This window comes from Sturnus vulgaris, chromosome 25 (assembly GCF_052056855.1).
Source record: "Sturnus vulgaris isolate bStuVul1 chromosome 25, bStuVul1.hap1, whole genome shotgun sequence".
NCBI lineage: Eukaryota > Metazoa > Chordata > Aves > Passeriformes > Sturnidae > Sturnus > Sturnus vulgaris.
The window spans coordinates 1,746,500-1,763,541 of NC_142267.1; the positions used below are offsets into that span (position 1 = coordinate 1,746,500).

General features: G+C 39.3%; 1 protein-coding gene across 1 annotated transcript in view; it reads left to right on the top strand.

Moving 5' to 3' along the window:
* The window catches only part of ACAP3 (ArfGAP with coiled-coil, ankyrin repeat and PH domains 3), a 77,727-nt gene that overhangs the window by 32,488 nt on the left and 28,197 nt on the right, over window positions 1–17,042 (top strand). Inside the window, exons 7-11 of the mRNA XM_088178717.1 lie at window positions 1,834–1,878; window positions 3,152–3,247; window positions 4,656–4,730; window positions 7,455–7,466; window positions 16,262–16,374. Coding sequence (XP_088034843.1) covers window positions 1,834–1,878; window positions 3,152–3,247; window positions 4,656–4,730; window positions 7,455–7,466; window positions 16,262–16,374 — 341 coding nt within the window. The remainder of the gene's footprint in view (window positions 1–1,833; window positions 1,879–3,151; window positions 3,248–4,655; window positions 4,731–7,454; window positions 7,467–16,261; window positions 16,375–17,042) is intronic.

Consider the following 17,042-nt stretch of genomic DNA (forward strand, 5'->3'; position numbering starts at 1 on the left):
AAATGTTCATGATTTCATAATTTATCGTTGATCAATATGGGAAATAAAGGAAACATTTCCCAAGCAGAGATTTCAAATTATTTCAATCAATCCAGGTGAGAAAATCCAGAAAAATGTTCATGATTTTATCTCATAAACAGAAATAAAGGAAACATGGAAATGTTCATTATTTTATAATTTATCATTGATCAATAAGGGAAATGAAGGAAACATTTCCCCAGCAGGGATTTCAAATGATTTCAATCAATCCAGGTGAGAAAATCCAGGGAAATGTTGATGATTTTATCTCATTAAGGGAAATAAAGGAAACATGGAAATGTTCATTATTTCATAATTTATCATTGATCAATAAGAGAAATGAAGGAAACATTTCCCAAGCAGAGATTTCAAATGATTTCAATCAATCCAGGTGAGAAAATCCAGGGAAATGTTCATGATTTTATAATTTATCATTGATCAATATGGGAAATAAAGGCAACAGGGAAATGTTGATGATTTTATAATTTATCATTGATCAATAAGGGAAATAAAGGAAACATTTCCCCAGAAGGGATTTCAAATGATTTCAATCAATCCAGGTGAGAAAATCCAGGGCAATGTTCATGATTATATATTTTATCACTGATCAATAAGAGAAATGAAGGAAACGTTTCCCCAGCAGGGATTTCAAACGATTTCAAACCATTCAGGTGAGAAAATGCAGGGAAATGTTGATGATTTTACCTCCATAAGAGAAATAAAGGGAACAGGGCAATGTTCATGATTTGATCTCAATTGGACAAATAAAGGGAACAGGGCAACGTTGATGATTTGATCTCAATTAGAGAAATAAAGGAAACATTTCCCCAGGAACCCTGAGCATCACCAGGAAATGCTTCAGACACCTGGCCCTGGACTATGTGCTGCAGGTGAGGGCTCCTGGCCTCCCCTCCACACACAAAAATGTCAGTTCTGCCCCCAAAAATCCCCAAAATTCGGGATGCTCTGAGACCCCCACCAAGGGATGGGCACCTGGGATTGGTCACTGATCAATAAAGGGAAATAAAGGAAATATTTCCCCAGGGGATTTCAAATGATTTCAATCAATCCAGGTGAGAAAATCCAGGGAAATGTTCATTATTTTATAATTTATCGTTGATCAATAAGGGAAATAAAGGAAACATTTCCCCAGCAGGGATTTCAAATGATTTCAATCAATCCAGGTGAGAAAATGCAGGGAAATGTTCATGGTTTTATAATTTATCATTGATCAATAAGGGAAATAAAGGAAACAGGGAAATGTTGATGATTTTATAATTTATCATTGATCAATAAGGGAAATAAAGGAAACAGGGAAATGTTCATTATTTCATAATTTATCTCAATTAGAGAAATAAAGGAAACATTTCCCCAGCAGGGATTTCAAATGATTTCAATCAATCCAGGTGAGAAAATCCAGAAAAATGTTCATGATTTTATCTCAATAAATGAAATAAAGGAAGCAGGGCAATGTTGATGATTTTATCTCAATTAGACAAATAAGGGGAACAGGGAAATGTTGATGATTTTATAATTTATAATTTCTCATTAAGTGAAATAAAGGAATCAGGGCAATGTTGATGATTTTATCTCAATAAGTGAAATAAAGGGAACATTTCCCCAGCAGGGATTTTATTCAGTGCAGGTGTGAAATCCCACCTGTTTTTTGTTTTTTTTTTTTATTTATTCCACTTTTTTTTTTTCTCCCACCGTTCCCTTCCCTCTGGAATTCTTCAGGAATAATTGGTGATTGATTTTTTTGGGAGATTTTCAGGTTGGATTTGCTGAATTTCTTAATTTTTTTTCTCCCCCCAGATCAATGTGCTGCAGGCCAAGAAGAAATTCGAGATCCTGGATGCGGTGAGAGCCCCCAGGGGCTGCAGGGATGGAGGAAAATTTGATTTTTTTTAAATTTTTTTTGGGATTTTCAGGGGGTGCAGGATGCTGCTTTCCCTAATTTGTGCCCACAGCAAAGTGGGAGGAAAGGGGAGAAAGGGGAAAGTAAAAAAAAAAATAAAAATAAATAAATAAATTTAAAAATAAACCAATTTTTTTTTTTTTTTTGGTGGGGGGAAAAGGGATTGAGGTTTTTTTTACTCTGCCCCTGGAAATCTTTGTGCCCACAGGGAAAGTAAAAAAAATAAAAAGTTAAACTTCTTTTTTTTTTTTTTTTTGAATGGGGAAAAAAGGGATTTGGGTTTTTGACTCTGGCCCAGGAGATGCTGCTTTGGGAGGGAGAAAAAAGAGAGAAATTGGTTTGGGGAAATAAAAAAATAAAGAAAGTAACAAATAAAGATAAATAAATAATAAATAATAGAAATTGCTTTGGGGAAGGAAAAGAATAACCAAGATAAATAAATAAAGAATGAATAAAAAATTAAAAGATGCTTTGTGGAAGTAAAAAATAAAGAAAATAAAAAATAAAGAGAAATAAATAAATAATAAAAGTTGCCTTGGGGAAGTAAAAAATAAAGAAAATAACAAATAAAGATAAATAATTAATAAAAATTGCTTTGGGGAAGTAAAAAAATAAAGAAACTAACCAAGATAAATAAATAATAAATAACAATTTAAAAACTGCTTTGGGGAAGTAAAAAATAAAGAAAATAACAAATAAAGAGAAATAATAAATAAAAATAAGAAAATGCTTTGGGGAAGTAAAAAAATAAAATAAAAAAATAAAGGTAAATAAATAATAAAAACTGCTTTGAGGAAGTAAAAAAATAAATAACAAATAAAGATAAATAAATACTAAATTAAAAAATTGCTTTGGGGAAGTAAAAAAATAAATAACAAATAAAGAGAAATAAATAATAAATAATAAAAATTGCTTTGGGCAAGTAAAAGAATAAAAAAAATAAGAAATAAAGGTAAATAAGTAATGAATAAAACTAAAAAACCGCTTTGGGGAAGTAAAAAAATAAAGGAAATAACAAAGATAAAAAACTTAATTTTTGAAAAAAAAAGAAAGAAATTTTAATTTTTTTTTTAATTTAAAAAATTAAAAATAAAAAAAATTTAAAAAATTAAAAAATAAAAAAATAAAAAAAAAAACCACTTTTTTGTTGTTGTTGGGGGAAGGGGGTTGGGGTTTTTTGCCTCTGGCCCTGATCCAGATGTTCTCTCTCCCCAGATGTTGTCCTTCATGCACGCCCAGTTCACCTTTTTCCAGCAGGGTCACAGCCTCCTGCACGAGCTGGAGCCCTACATGAAGAAACTGGCCACGGAGGTGAGGGGCACCCCAAAATAACCCCAAAAATAACCCAAAATAACCCCAGAATAACCCCAAAATAACCCCAAAAAAAACCCGAAATAACCCCCAAAAAACCCCAAAAATAACCCCAAAAATAACCCCAGAAATAACCCCCAAATAATCCCCAAATAATCCCCAAAAATAACCCCGAAATAACCCCAAAATAACCCCAAAAATAACCCCCAAATAATCCCCAAATAACCCCCAAATAACCCCAAAATAACCAAAAATAACCCCAAAATAATCCCCAAAAATAATCCCCGAAATAACCCCGAAAAACCCCCAAAAATAACCCCAAAAATAACCCCAAAATAACCCCAAAAATAACCCCAAAATAACCCCGAAATATCCCCAAAATAACCCCCAAAATAACCCCAAAAACCCCAGAATAACCCCAAAAATAACCCCCAAAAAATCCCAGAGAGCCAGGGGGAGCTGATTGAACCCCAAACCCCAAAAATAACAGAGAGACCCCCAGGGACTGAACCCCAAAACCCCAAAAATAACCCCAGAGAGACCCCCGGGGGCTCTGAACCCCAAAACCCCAAAAAAACCCCAGAGACCCCCGGGGGGTTTGACTGAACCCCAAAACCCCAAAAAAACCCCAGAGGAACCCGCAGGGGCTGCACCCCAAAACCCCAAAAGGATGGAGGGACCCCCCGGGTCCTTTTTTTCCTTTTCTTTTTCCTTTTTCCTTTTTTTTTTCCTTTTTTTTTTTCCCTTTTTTTTTCCTTTTTTTTTTCTTTTCTCCCCCTCTTTTTTTCCTCTTTTCCCCTCATTTTTACCCCTTTTTGCTTCATTTTTGCTCTTTTTTTGCCTCTTTTTTTGCCTCTTTTTTTGCCTCTTTTTCCCCTCTTTTTTGCCTTTTTCTTTTCTCTCCTTTCCCCCTCCTTTCCCTCCTTTTTGCCTCTTTCTTGCCACTTTTTTCCCCTCCTTTTTCTTTCTTTTTTCCTCTTTTTTTTTCGTTTTCCCTCTTTTCCCTTCCTTTTTCTGCTCCTTCCCCCACTCCTTTTCCCCTCTTTTCCCCTCTTTTCCCTCTCATTTTTACCTCATTTTTGCCTCCTTTATTATCTTTTTTTCCTCCTTTTTTCCTCCCTCCTTTTTCCTCCTTTTCTCCTCATTTTTTCCTCCTTTTCCCCCTTTTTTTCCCTCCTTTCCCCCTCTTTTCCCTCTCATTTTTTCCTCATTTTGGCTCTTTTTTATCTCCTTTTTTCCTCCTTTTCCCTTTTTTTTTTGCCTTTTCTTGCTTTGCTTTCCCCTCTTTCTGTGAATTTGGGATATTGGAAAATTCTGCTTCCATCCCATCCCATCCCCATCACTCCTGGATTTCCATCCTGACTTTTCTCCCATTTTTTTTTCCCATTTTTCCCATTTTTTCCCCCAGCTGGACCAGCTGGTGATCGACTCAGCCGTGGAGAAGAGGGAGATGGAGCACAAGCACGCCCTGATCCAGCAGAGGGTGAGTCCAGACTCGGCATCATCCCGAATTTTCTGCAGCTGGGAAAGCCTCATTAAAATCCAGAATTATCCTGAATTTTTTTTATGTTCCCAAGAGCTTAAAGATCCTCAAATCCAGGATTTTCCCGAATTTTCTGCAGCTGGGAAAGCCTCATTAAAATCCAGGATTTTCCTGAATTTTTTTTATGTCCCCAAGAGCCTCAAAATCCTCAAATCCAGGATTTTCCTAAAATTTTTTTAAGTCCTCAAGAGCCATCAGATCCTCAAATCCAGGATTTTCCCGAATTTTCTGCATTTGGGAAAGCCTCGTTAGAATCCAGGATTATCCCGAATTTTCTGGATTTGGGAAAGCCTGGGGAAAATCCAGGATATTCCTGAATTTTTTTTATGTCCCCAAGAGCCTCAAAATCCTCAAATCCAGGATTTTTCTGAATTTTCTGCATTTGGGAAAGCCTGGGGAAAATCCAGAATTATCCCGAATTTTTTTTATGTCCTCAAGAGCCTCAAGATCCTCAAATCCAGGATTTTCCTGAATTTTCTGCAGCTGGGAAAGCCTGGGGAAAATCCAGGATTTTCCTGAATTTTTTTTTATGTCCCCAAGAGCCACCAGATCCTCAAATCCAGAATTATCCCGAATTTTCTGGATGTCCCCAAGAGCTTCAAGATCCTCAAATCCAGGATTTTCCTGAATTTTCTGCAGCTGGGAAAGCCTCATTAAAATCCAGGATTTTCCTGAATTTTCTGGACACCCCCAAGAGCCTCCAGATCCTGAAATCCAGGATTTTCCTGAATTTTCTGCATTTGGGAAAGCCTGGGGAAAATCCAGGATTATCCCGAATTTTCTGCAGCTGGGAAAGCCTCATTAAAATCCAGGATTTTCCTGAATTTTTTTTATGTCCTCAAGAGCCTCAAAATCCTCAAATCCAGGATTTTCCTAAAATTTTTTTAAGTCCTCAGGAGCCATCAGATCCTCAAATCCAGGATTTTCCTGAATTTTCTGCATTTGGGAAAGCCTCGGGAAAATCCAGAATTATCCCGAATTTTTTTTATGTCCCCAAGAGCCTCAAGATCCTCAAATCCAGGATTTTCCCGAATTTTCTGCATTTGGGAAAGCCTCGATAAAATCCAGGATTTTACTGAATTTTTTTTATGTCCCCAAGAGCCTCAAAATCCTCAAATCCAGGATTTTCCTAAAATTTTTTTAAGTCCTCAAGAGCCATCAGATCCTCAAATCCAGGATTTTCCCGAATTTTCTGCATCTGGGAAAGCCTCGTTAAAATCCAGGATTATCCCGAATTTTCTGCAGCTGGGAAAGCCTGGGGAAAATCCAGGATTTTCCTGAATTTTTTTTATGTCCCCAAGAGCCTCAAAATCCTCAAATCCAGGATTTTCCTAAAATTTTTTTAAGTCCTCAGGAGCCATCAGATCCTCAAATCCAGGATTTTCCTGAATTTTCTGCATTTGGGAAAGCCTGGGGAAAATCCAGAATTATCCTGAATTTTTTTTATGTCCCCAAGAGCTTCCAGATCCTCAAATCCAGGATTTTCCCGAATTTTCTGCAGCTGGGAAAGCCTCGTTAAAATCCAGGATTTTCCTGAATTTTTTTTATGTCCCCAAGAGCCTCAAAATCCTCAAATCCAGGATTTTCCTGAATTTTCTGCATTTGGGAAAGCCTGGGGAAAATCCAGGATATTCCTGAATTTTCTGGATGTCCCCAAGAGCTTCCAGATCCTCAAATCCAGGATTTTCCTGAATTTTCTGGGTTTGGGAAAGCCTGGGGAAAATCCAGAATTATCCCGAATTTTTTTTATGTCCCCAAGAGCCTCAAGATCCTCAAATCCAGGATTTTCCCGAATTTTCTGCATTTGGGAAAGCCTGGTTAAAATCCAGGATTTTCCTGAATTTTTTTTTTTATGTCCCCAAGAGCTTCCAGCTCCTCAAATCCAGGATTTTCCCCAAATTTGGGATTTTCCTGATTTTTTTCCTGAATTTTCAGGATTTAATTCCCTCTGCATTTCTGATTTAAACAGAATTTTCTGAGCTTTGAGCCTTCGGTGTGGGAACATCTCAGATTCCTGAATTTTTTGGATTTCTGGGAGAGCTCCTCAAATTCCGAATTTTCTCCTGGAAATGACTCCAGCTCCAAAAAAATCCAGAATTTTCCTGAATTTTCCGAATTTCGGAATTTCCAATCCATGATTTTCCATATAAAACACCTGGATATTTTTTATTTTACCTGTTCTGGCTTTTCCTTCCCCCCTTTTTTTTTTCCTCCTTTTTTTTTTTTTTTTGCTGCTGCTGATTTAAACTCTGGAAATGTGAGCTAAAAATGGGATTTATGATTTAAAAAATGTGGGGTTTTTTTTAATTTTTGGGGAATTAAAAAATAGAATTTTAAATTAAGACAGAATTTTAAATTAAGGCAGAAATTTAAATAAAAGACAGAATTAAAAAAACAGATTTTTTTTTTTCAAACTGATTTTTTTTTTTATTAACAAAATCTTCAAGATTTGATCCCTCAGTGTGGGAGCATCTCAGATTTTCCACCCTTGGCCAGGATTTGATGATTTTTAATTTTATTTTTTTTAATAGAAATATCAAACTAAATTTTTTTTTGAAATTAATTTTAATTAATTTATTTAATATTTATTTATTTTTATTTATTTAATTAATTTTAATTTTTCCTTTCTCTCCTTTTTTCTGCCTTGCTGCCCTGGCCCTGCAGACCCTCCTGCAGGTGAGTAATTCCCAAATTTCCATCTCCTGGAATTTTTATCCCTCAGGATTTTTCCTGCTCTGGGTATTTATTAAAATCAACACAAAAAAACAAAAAAAACCCCAAAAACTTCAGTGAATTTTTCCAATCCCAGCTTGAATAAGTTTGGTTTTACCCTCATGGAAAGTGTTAAAATCTGATTTTTCATTATTTTTGTGTCATCACTTGGGGGTTTTCAGCACATCTGGCGGGCACTCAAGATTCCAAATTAGATTCAAAATAATATTTACAATAATATTTTTTAAAAATATTCAAAATAATATTTACAATAATATTTTAAAAAATATTCAAAATAATATTTACAATAATATTTTTAAAAAATATTCAAAATAATATTTACAATAATATTTTAAAAATATTCAAAATAATATTTACAATAATATTTTTTAAATATTCAAAATAATATTTACAATAATATTTTAAATTACATTCAAACCAATATACAAAATAGTATAAAAATATAATATGTAAGATACAAAATAAAGTAATATTTAATATTGCAATATATAGAGTAGCATACATATAATATACTTTAATCAAATATATTGATAAATATTTTCTATATTTATTTTTTACATTATTTAGTATTTATATTTTTTAAAAATATAGTTTATGGAGTTGATATATAATGTATAGATATTTTATAATGTCTATAATCACTGAGCACTGATTGATTCCTGGGGCTGGAATTGCTGGGATTTCTGGAATTTCTGGGATTTGTGGAATTTCTGGGATTGCTGGGATTTGTGGAATTTCTGGGATTTGTGGAATTTCTGGGATTTCTGGAATTTCTGGAATTGCTGGGATTTGTGGGATTTGTGGAATTTCTGGAATTTCTGGAATTGCTGATCCCTGATCCTTGGGTGGAATTTCTGGAATTTGTGGAATTTCTGGGATTTGTGGAATTTCTGGAATTGCTGATCCCTGATCCTTGGGTGGAATTTCTGGAATTTGTGAGCACAGATCGTTGGGGCTGCAATTGCAGTTCTGAGTTAATGGCTGCAATTCTTCATCCTGGAGAGAATTCCCACCTGGAATTCCATGATTTTAGGGACACAGGGCTGTCCAAAATCTCCTTCCCAGCCCCATTCCCATTCCCAGCCCCATTCCCAGCCCCATTCCCATTCCCATTCCCATTCCCATTCCCATTCCCAGCCCCATTCCCATTCCCAGCCCCATTCCCAGCCCCATTCCCATTCCCATTCCCATTCCCAGCCCCATTCCCATTCCCATTCCCATTCCCATTCCCATTCCCATTCCCATTCCCAGCCCCATTCCCATTCCCATTCCCATTCCCATTCCCATTCCCAGCCCCATTCCCATTCCCAGCCCCATTCCCAGCCCCATTCCCATTCCCATTCCCATTCCCAGCCCCATTCCCATTCCCATTCCCATTCCCATTCCCATTCCCATTCCCAGCCCCATTCCCAGCCCCATTCCCATTCCCAGCCCCATTCCCATTCCCAGCCCCATTCCCAGCCCCATTCCCATTCCCAGCCCCATTCCCATTCCCATTCCGGAGCACTTTGGGAATTGAGTTTGGAAATCCAGGGCTGAGCTCTGGGAGGAACAACCCAGAGCCAATTCCTGGGGCTGGAATTGCTGGAATTGCTGGAATTTGTGGGATTTGTGGAATTGCTGGAATTGCTGGAATTGCTGGAATTTGTGGAATTGCTGGAATTTGTGGAATTGCTGGAATTTGTGGAATTTGTGGAATTGTGAGCACTGGTTCCTGGGCTGGAATTTGTGGAATTTGTGGAATTTGTGGAATTTGTGGAATTTGTGGAATTTGTGGAATTGTGAGCGCTGGTTCCTGAGCTGGAATTGCTGGAATTTGTGGGATTTGTAGAATTGCTGGAATTGGTGAGCACTGATCCCTGGGCTGGAATTACTGGAATTGCTGGAATTTCTGGAATTGTGAGCACTGGTTCCTGGGGCTGGAATTGCTGGAATTGTGAGCATTGGTTCCTGGGCTGGAATTTGTGGAATTGCTGGAATTGCTGGAATTTGTGGGATTTGTGGAATTGCTGGAATTGTGAGCACTGGTTCCTGGGCTGGAATTGGTGAGCACAGCCGTGCTGGGTTAATGGCTGGAATTATTGGCTTTAATTCCATGATTTTGGCTGGAATTATTGGCTTTAATTCCATGATTTTGGCTGGAATTATTGGCTTTAATTCCATCATTTCAAGGCTGTCCAGGATCTCCTTCCCAGCCCCATTCCCATTCCCATTCCGGAGCACTTTGGGAATTGAGTTTGGAGCTCCGGGGCTGAGCCTGGCCCATCCCAGCCGGGGAGGAACAAACCCGAGCCCATCTGGGCTGGGCTCGCTGCCCTAAGCCTGGCTCAGCTCCAGGGCCGGGCACAAAGCCGGGCTCTGTTGGGTCCCTGGGGGCGCTTCCTGCAGCTGTTTGCTAATTAGAGGGTAATTAACCCGGCTCCAGCTGATTGCCTCTCCACAGGAGGCTCGCCAAGGGGAGAGCAGGTGGTCCCCAAGGGCCACCAAACATCCTTCGCTCGGAGCCACCAGAGCTTCCCAAAAGGGAAGGAGAGGAGGAGTAAAAGAAAAAAAAAAAAATTAAAAAAAAAAATCACAAATCCCTCCTTCGCTGCCAGCCCAGGGGATGAGGAGGAGGAGGAGGAGGAAGAGCTCGGAGCTGCTCCTGCTCTCCAGGAAAAGCAGCAAATCCTCCTTCCCTCCCTCCTTCCCTCCCTCCTTCCCTCCCGGCATGAAGATTTCCAGCAGGCTGGAATATCTCCTGGTAAGGAAAATCCCCAAAGGACGGAGGGAGTTCAGGGATTTTTTGGGGTTTTTTGTTTTTTTTTTTTTTTTGGGAAGTTTTTGGGATGGAGGATTTGTGGTTGTAGGGTTTTGTGTGACCTCAGGGTTAAGCTGAGCTTTGCTGCTGGGTTTATCCCTGGGTTTGGGGAAAGCTGGCACTGGGAAAAGCTCCTGGAAAATCGGGAGACAAAAAGGTTTGAGAGCGGGAATTTGGAAATTCCCGAATTCCGGCTGCCTCCGAGGACCTGGGATCGTGCATGGAATTTCCAGAGCCAGAAAAACTTGGAATTTCCACACCAGCAGAAAACATGGGAATGGTGTCTGTGTGTGTGTCTGAGGGGGGTGTGTGCCTCTCTGGGAACGAAATTTTTATCGGAATTAATTGGGATTGATCCCTTCGGGATGATTTCGTTGGGAATCAAACACTGGGCACAATCCCTGATTCTCCTCCCGGAGTTCTCTGTGCCTGGCCCTGTAAATAAAGCAAGGCTGGAAATGATGTCACTGCTCGATAATGAGCATTATCCATCACTTAAAGAGGATTCTTTGGGATAAATCCTTGGTCTCCCAAGAGGAAAACATTCCCTGCGTTGCTGCTGATGGAAAACAAAATGATCAAATAACAATGTGGAGGTTTGGTGAAGGGAAATTTTTTTTTTTTTTTAAATATCTAAACTCAGCTGAACTGAAATCATTCCCTGCCTGTGCTTGCTGAGGTTCGGGGGAGTTTTCTAGCAGTAAAAATCAAGTTATTGCAGAAAAAAAATCCTGTTTAGTTCAGCATCGTTTCATCCAGGAATGGATAACTGAGGGAATAACGTTGTGGGATTTCAGGGAATTTCAGGGAGAATCGCTCCTGCAACAGAATATTATTTATTTTGCAGGATTTTAAGGAAGTGTCGGTGTTTTAGAGAGAGGTTTGATCCGTTTTCAGCCGAGGGTTGGGATTTTTTGGGGTAGGAATGAAGCCCTGAGTGAGGCTCCAGGTTGTGGAAAGCTCCTTCCTTAAAAAAATTCCCTGCTCCAAAGGTTCCAATTCCAGCCTCGCTCTCCACGGGAAATCTGCTCCCTGCAGCTGGAGGGGTTTGGGATTTTAAGGATTTTTACACAAAATTCTCATTCCAGAGGGAAAATTGGAGGAACTTGTCTGGCTCTGGAACCGGGCTGGAAAAAAAGATGTGAGAGGGATTCAGGAAAAACGGGAAAAATCTGAGAGGGATTCGGGAAAAACGGGAAAAAAAAGATCTGAGAGGGGTTGAGGAAAAAGGGAAAAATCTGAGAGGGATTCAGGAAAAACGGGAAAAATCTGAGAGGGATTCAGGAAAAAGGGAAAAAAAGATCTGAGAGGGATTCAGGAAAAAGGGAAAAAAAGATCTGAGAGGGATTCAGGAAAAAGGGAAAAAAATATCTGAGAGGGATTCGAGAAAAACGGGAAAAATCTGAGAGGGGTTCAAGAAAAAGGGGAAAAAAAAAGTCCGAGAGAGATCCAGGATGGAAAAAGGGAAAGAAAAATTTGAAGAGAGGGATTCAGGAAAAGATCTGGGAGGGATCCAGGAAAAAGGAAAACTCGGAGAGAGGGATTTGGGAAAAAGGGAAAGAAAAATCCGAGAGGGATTCAGGAAAAAGGAAAGAAAAATTTGAGAGAGGGATTCAGGAAAAGGGAAAGAAAAATCCGACAGGGATTCGGGAAAAAGGAAAGAAAAATCTTGAGAGGGATTCAGGATTCAGGGAAAGATCTGAGAGGGGTTCAAGAAAAAGGGAAAAAAAAGGTCCGAGAGGGATCCAGGAAGGAAAAAGGGAAAGAAAAATTTGAGAGAGGGATTCAGGGAAAGGGAAAGAAAAATCCGAGAGGGATTTGGGAAAAGGGAAAGAAAAATCCTGAGAGGGATTTGGGAAAAGGGAAAGAAAAATTTGAGAGAGGGATTCAGGGAAAGGGAAAGAAAAATCCTAGAGGGATTCGGGAAAAGGGAAAGAAAAATCTTGAGAGGGATTCAGGGAAAGGGAAAATCTGAGAGGAGGATTCAGGAAAAAGGGAAAAAAGAAATCCGAGAGGGATTCAGGGAAAGATCTGGGAGGGATTCAGGAAAATTTGATTTCCCAGGGTCTCCCTGAGCATCCTGCTGCTTCTCCAAGAGTTCCTCCATCCTGTCCCGTTGGATTTTCCTCCTGGATCCGAGTTATTCTTGTCCTGACACCTCCCAGGCACGGCTGTGGCAATAATTCATTAAATGAGAGCTGAGCACTCGTTGCCAGGCAGCAGAGCACCCACAGAAAAACGGGAATACAGGGAAAGAATTCCCAAATTAAAGCCCAGAAATTAAATTGAATTTTGAGACACGTAAAAAACTCCCCCAAAACCGCCAATATTTATGGCAAAAACTTGTCGTTTTCACTCATAAAATTGGATTGTTTTGTGAAAATCTCTCCCAAAATCCACATAAAAATGGGAATACACGGAAAGAATTCCCAGGAATCCCTGGATTATCCAGGTCCCGGGTGATCTCCTGCACCAGGAAGTGCAGCAGCCATGGCTGGGCAAACCCTCCCAATAAATCCACATAAAAAATGGGAATCCATGGATACAATTCCCCAAATTAAAACCCAGATAAATTCAATTTCACGATGAATAAAACCGCCCACGAAATTCCAACACTTATGGCAAAAACTTGTGGTTTTCACTCATAAAATCGGATTATTGGGTAAAAATCCCTCCCGAAATCCAGATAAAAACGGGAATCCATGGGCACAATTCCATGGGGCAGAAAACGGCCCCGGGGCGAGGACGCTGAGCTGGGGAGCAGCGGCTGCTCCAGGAACGGCGGAACCCGGCAGGGTGACACAAACTGGGGTGACACAAACTGGGGTGACACAAACTGGGGTGACACAAACTGGGGTGACACAAATTGGGGTGACGCAAACTGGGGTGACACAAACTGGGGTGACACAAACTGGGGTGACAAACGTGGGGTGACACAAACTGGGGTGACACAAACTGGGGTGACAAATCTGGGATCACAAACCTGGGGGTGACAAACGTGGGGTGACACAAACTGGGGTGACACAAACTGGGGTGACAAACGTGGGGTGACAAATCTGGGGTGACACAAACTGGGGTGACAAATCTGGGATCACAAACCTGGGGGTGACAAACGTGGGGTGACACAAATTGGGGGTGACAAACGTGGGGTGACAAATCTGGGGTGACACAAATTGGGGTGACACAAACTGGGGTGACACAAACTGGGGTGACACAAACTGGGGTGACAAACCTGGGGTGACACAAACTGGGGTGACAAACCTGGGGTGACACAAACTGGGGTGACACAAACTGGGGTGACAAACGTGGGGTGACAAATCTGGGATCACAAACCTGGGCGTGACAAACGTGGGGTGACACAAATTGGGGGTGACAAACGTGGGGGTGACAAATCTGGGATCACAAACCTGGGGTGACACAAATTGGGGGTGACAAACGTGGGGTGACAAATCGGGGATCACAAACGTGGGGTGACAAATCGGGGGGTAACAAACGTGGGGTGACAAATCTGGAGTGACACAAATTTGGGGTGACAAACGTGGGGTGACAAACGTAGGGTGAAAAATCTGGGGTGACAAATCTGGGGTGACACGAATCTGGGGGTGACAAACCTGGGGTGACAAATCTGGGGGTGACAAACGTGGGGTGAAAAATCTCGGGTGACAAATCTGGGGTGAAAAATCTGGTTTGACAAATCTGGGGGTGACAAACGTGAGATCACAAACATGGGGTGACACAAATCTGGGGGTGACAGATCTGGGGGTGACAAACCCGGGGTGACACAAACCTGGGGTGACAAATCTGGGATCAAAAATCTGGGGGTGACAAATCTCAGGTCACAAACCAAGGGTGAAAAATCTGGGGTGACAAACGTGGGGTGACACAAATTGGGGGTGACACAGATCTGGGGGTGACAAATCTGGGGTGACACAACTTTGGGGTGACAAACCTGGTGTGACAAATCTGGGGGTGACACAAACCTGGGGGTGACAAATCTGAGGGTGACACAAACCTGGGGGTGACAAATCTGGGGGTGACAAATCTGAGGGTGACAGATCTGGGGGTGACAAATCTGGGGGTGACACAATCTGGGGGTGACACAATCTGGGGGTGACAAATCTGGGGTGACAAATCTGAGGGTGACACATCGGGGGGTGACAAATCTGGGGTGACATGACACAAATCTGGGGGTGACAGATCTGGGCGTGACAAACGTGGGGTGACACAAACATGGGGCGACAAACATGGGGTGACAAATCGGGGGGTAACAAACGTGGGGTGACAAATCTGGAGTGACACAAATTTGGGGTGACAAACGTAGGGTGAAAAATCTCGGGTGACAAATCTGGGGTGACACAAATCTGGGGGTGACAGATCTGGGGGTGACAAACCCGGGGTGACACAAACCTGGGGTGACAAATCTGGGGTGACAAATCTGGGGTGACAAATCTGGGGGTGACAAATCTCAGGTCACAAACCTGGGGTGAAAAATCTGGGGTGACAAATCTGGGGGTGACACAAATCTGGGGGTGACAAACGTGGGGTAACAAACCTGGGGTGACAAACGTGGGGTGACAAATCTGGGGTGACACAAATTGGGGGTGACACAAACCTGAGGTGACGTGACACATCTGGGGGTGACAAATGTGGGGTGACACAAACCTGGGGTGACAAATCTCAGGTCACAAACCAAGGGTGACAAACCTGGTGTGACAAACCGGGGGTGACAAATCTGGGGTGACAAATCTGGGGGTGACAAATCTGGGGGTGACAAATCTGGGGTGACAAATCTGGGGTGACAAATCTGGGGGTGACAAATCTGGGGTGACAAATCTGGGGTGACACAAATCTGAGGGTGACAAATCTGGGGGTGACACAATCTGGGGTGACAAATACGTGCGTGGCTTATCTTGTCCTAACTGAACGATGTGAGCAATATTTTTAATTATATTAAACTTTTAATTTTATTTTTTTTTTTAATTAATTACGATATGCAATGTGTAATATGTAATGTACAATATATTACATATAATATATAATATGGAATACATAATATATAGAATATAGAATATATAACATACAATATATAGAATATAGAACATAATAAATAAATTAATTAATTAAAATATATTATTTTATTTATAATAAACTCTATTATGTTTGAGGCTAAGTTCTCCACACAAACATTAATATTTAGGACTCTGATTTTTTTTTTTTTTTTTAACCTTCGCTAGAACTCGAATTTTTACACTGGGATCTAAGATTTTTTTTTACTGACTAAAAGCACTTTAAATTTCTTCTGCTTAATTAATTACTTCTTCTAGTTACTTATTTTATTTATTTACTTACTCATGCTAAAAAAAAATTAAAATAAATAAAATAAATAAATAAATAATAAAATAAATAAAAATAATAAAACCTAAACTTTCACCTCTGCCTCATGTGTGAGTGGCTTAACATACTTTAATTTATCCAAAGGCATTAATTCAATTTAAATCAAATTTAAATTTCATTTTAATTTCATTTTAAAGGCTTTAATTCAATCCCTGCACTCTGATCTCTCTCTGAAGGATTCAGAGAAATTCCTGAATTTCTGACTCCAGAAATCCTGGCAGGGTCTGAGCCTTTTTTTTCCACTTTTTTTCTCTTTTTTTCCCCCTTTTTTCCCCCCTTTTTTTCTCTTTTTTTTCCTCTTTTTTTCCCTTTTTTCCCCCTTTTTTTCTCTTTTTTTTTCGCCTTTTTTTCCCCTTTTTTTCTCTTTTTTTTTCGCCTTTTTTTCCCTTTTTTTGGCCTTTTTTTCCCCTTTTTTCTCTTTTTTTTTTCGCCTTTTTTTTCCCTTTTTTTCCCCTTTTTTTTGCGCTTTTTCTGCCTTTTTTCTGCCTTTTTTTTTTTTGCTTTTTTCCTTTTTTTTCCTTTTTTTTTTTCCCCCTTTTCCCAGGATTTCTCCTACGATGACTCCAAGGTGGAATTTAACGTGGATGCTCCCAACGGGGTGGTGATGGAAGGTTACCTGTTCAAAAGAGCCAGCAACGCCTTCAAAACCTGGAACAGGTGAGAAAAAGAAATGGATTATTGGAGAAAAGATCGATATAACCAGAGATGTGGTGATAGATATTATTAGAAATAAGGTTTATGTAAGAATGTATAATTATCAATATTATATATAAGATTTATATTGGAATATATATAATTTTAGATGTTATCGTATATAAAATGTATGTAATAATATATATATAATTCTAGGCATTATTGTATATAAAAATATATAATAATATATGTAATTCTAGGCATTATTAGATATAAGATTTATATTAGAATAGATATAATTATAGGTATTGTTGTATATAAAAAAAATATAATAACATATCTAATTCTAGATATTATTAGATATAAGATTTATATAAGAATATATAATTCTAGATATTATTGTATATAAGATTTATATTGGAATAGATCTAACTCTAGATATTATTATAGGTCAGATTTATGTCAGAATATATAAAAATTCTAGATATTATTATATATAAGATTTATATAAGAATATATAATTCTAGGCATTATTGTATGCAAGTGTGATAGGTTGAGGAATTAAAGTGAATTTCTAGCAATATTGAAAAATTCAGGTGCATTTATAAAAATGTTTGAGGAATTTAAGTGGATTTATAGAAATTTTTGAGGAATTTAAGTGCATTTCCAGCAATATTGAAAAATCGAGGTGC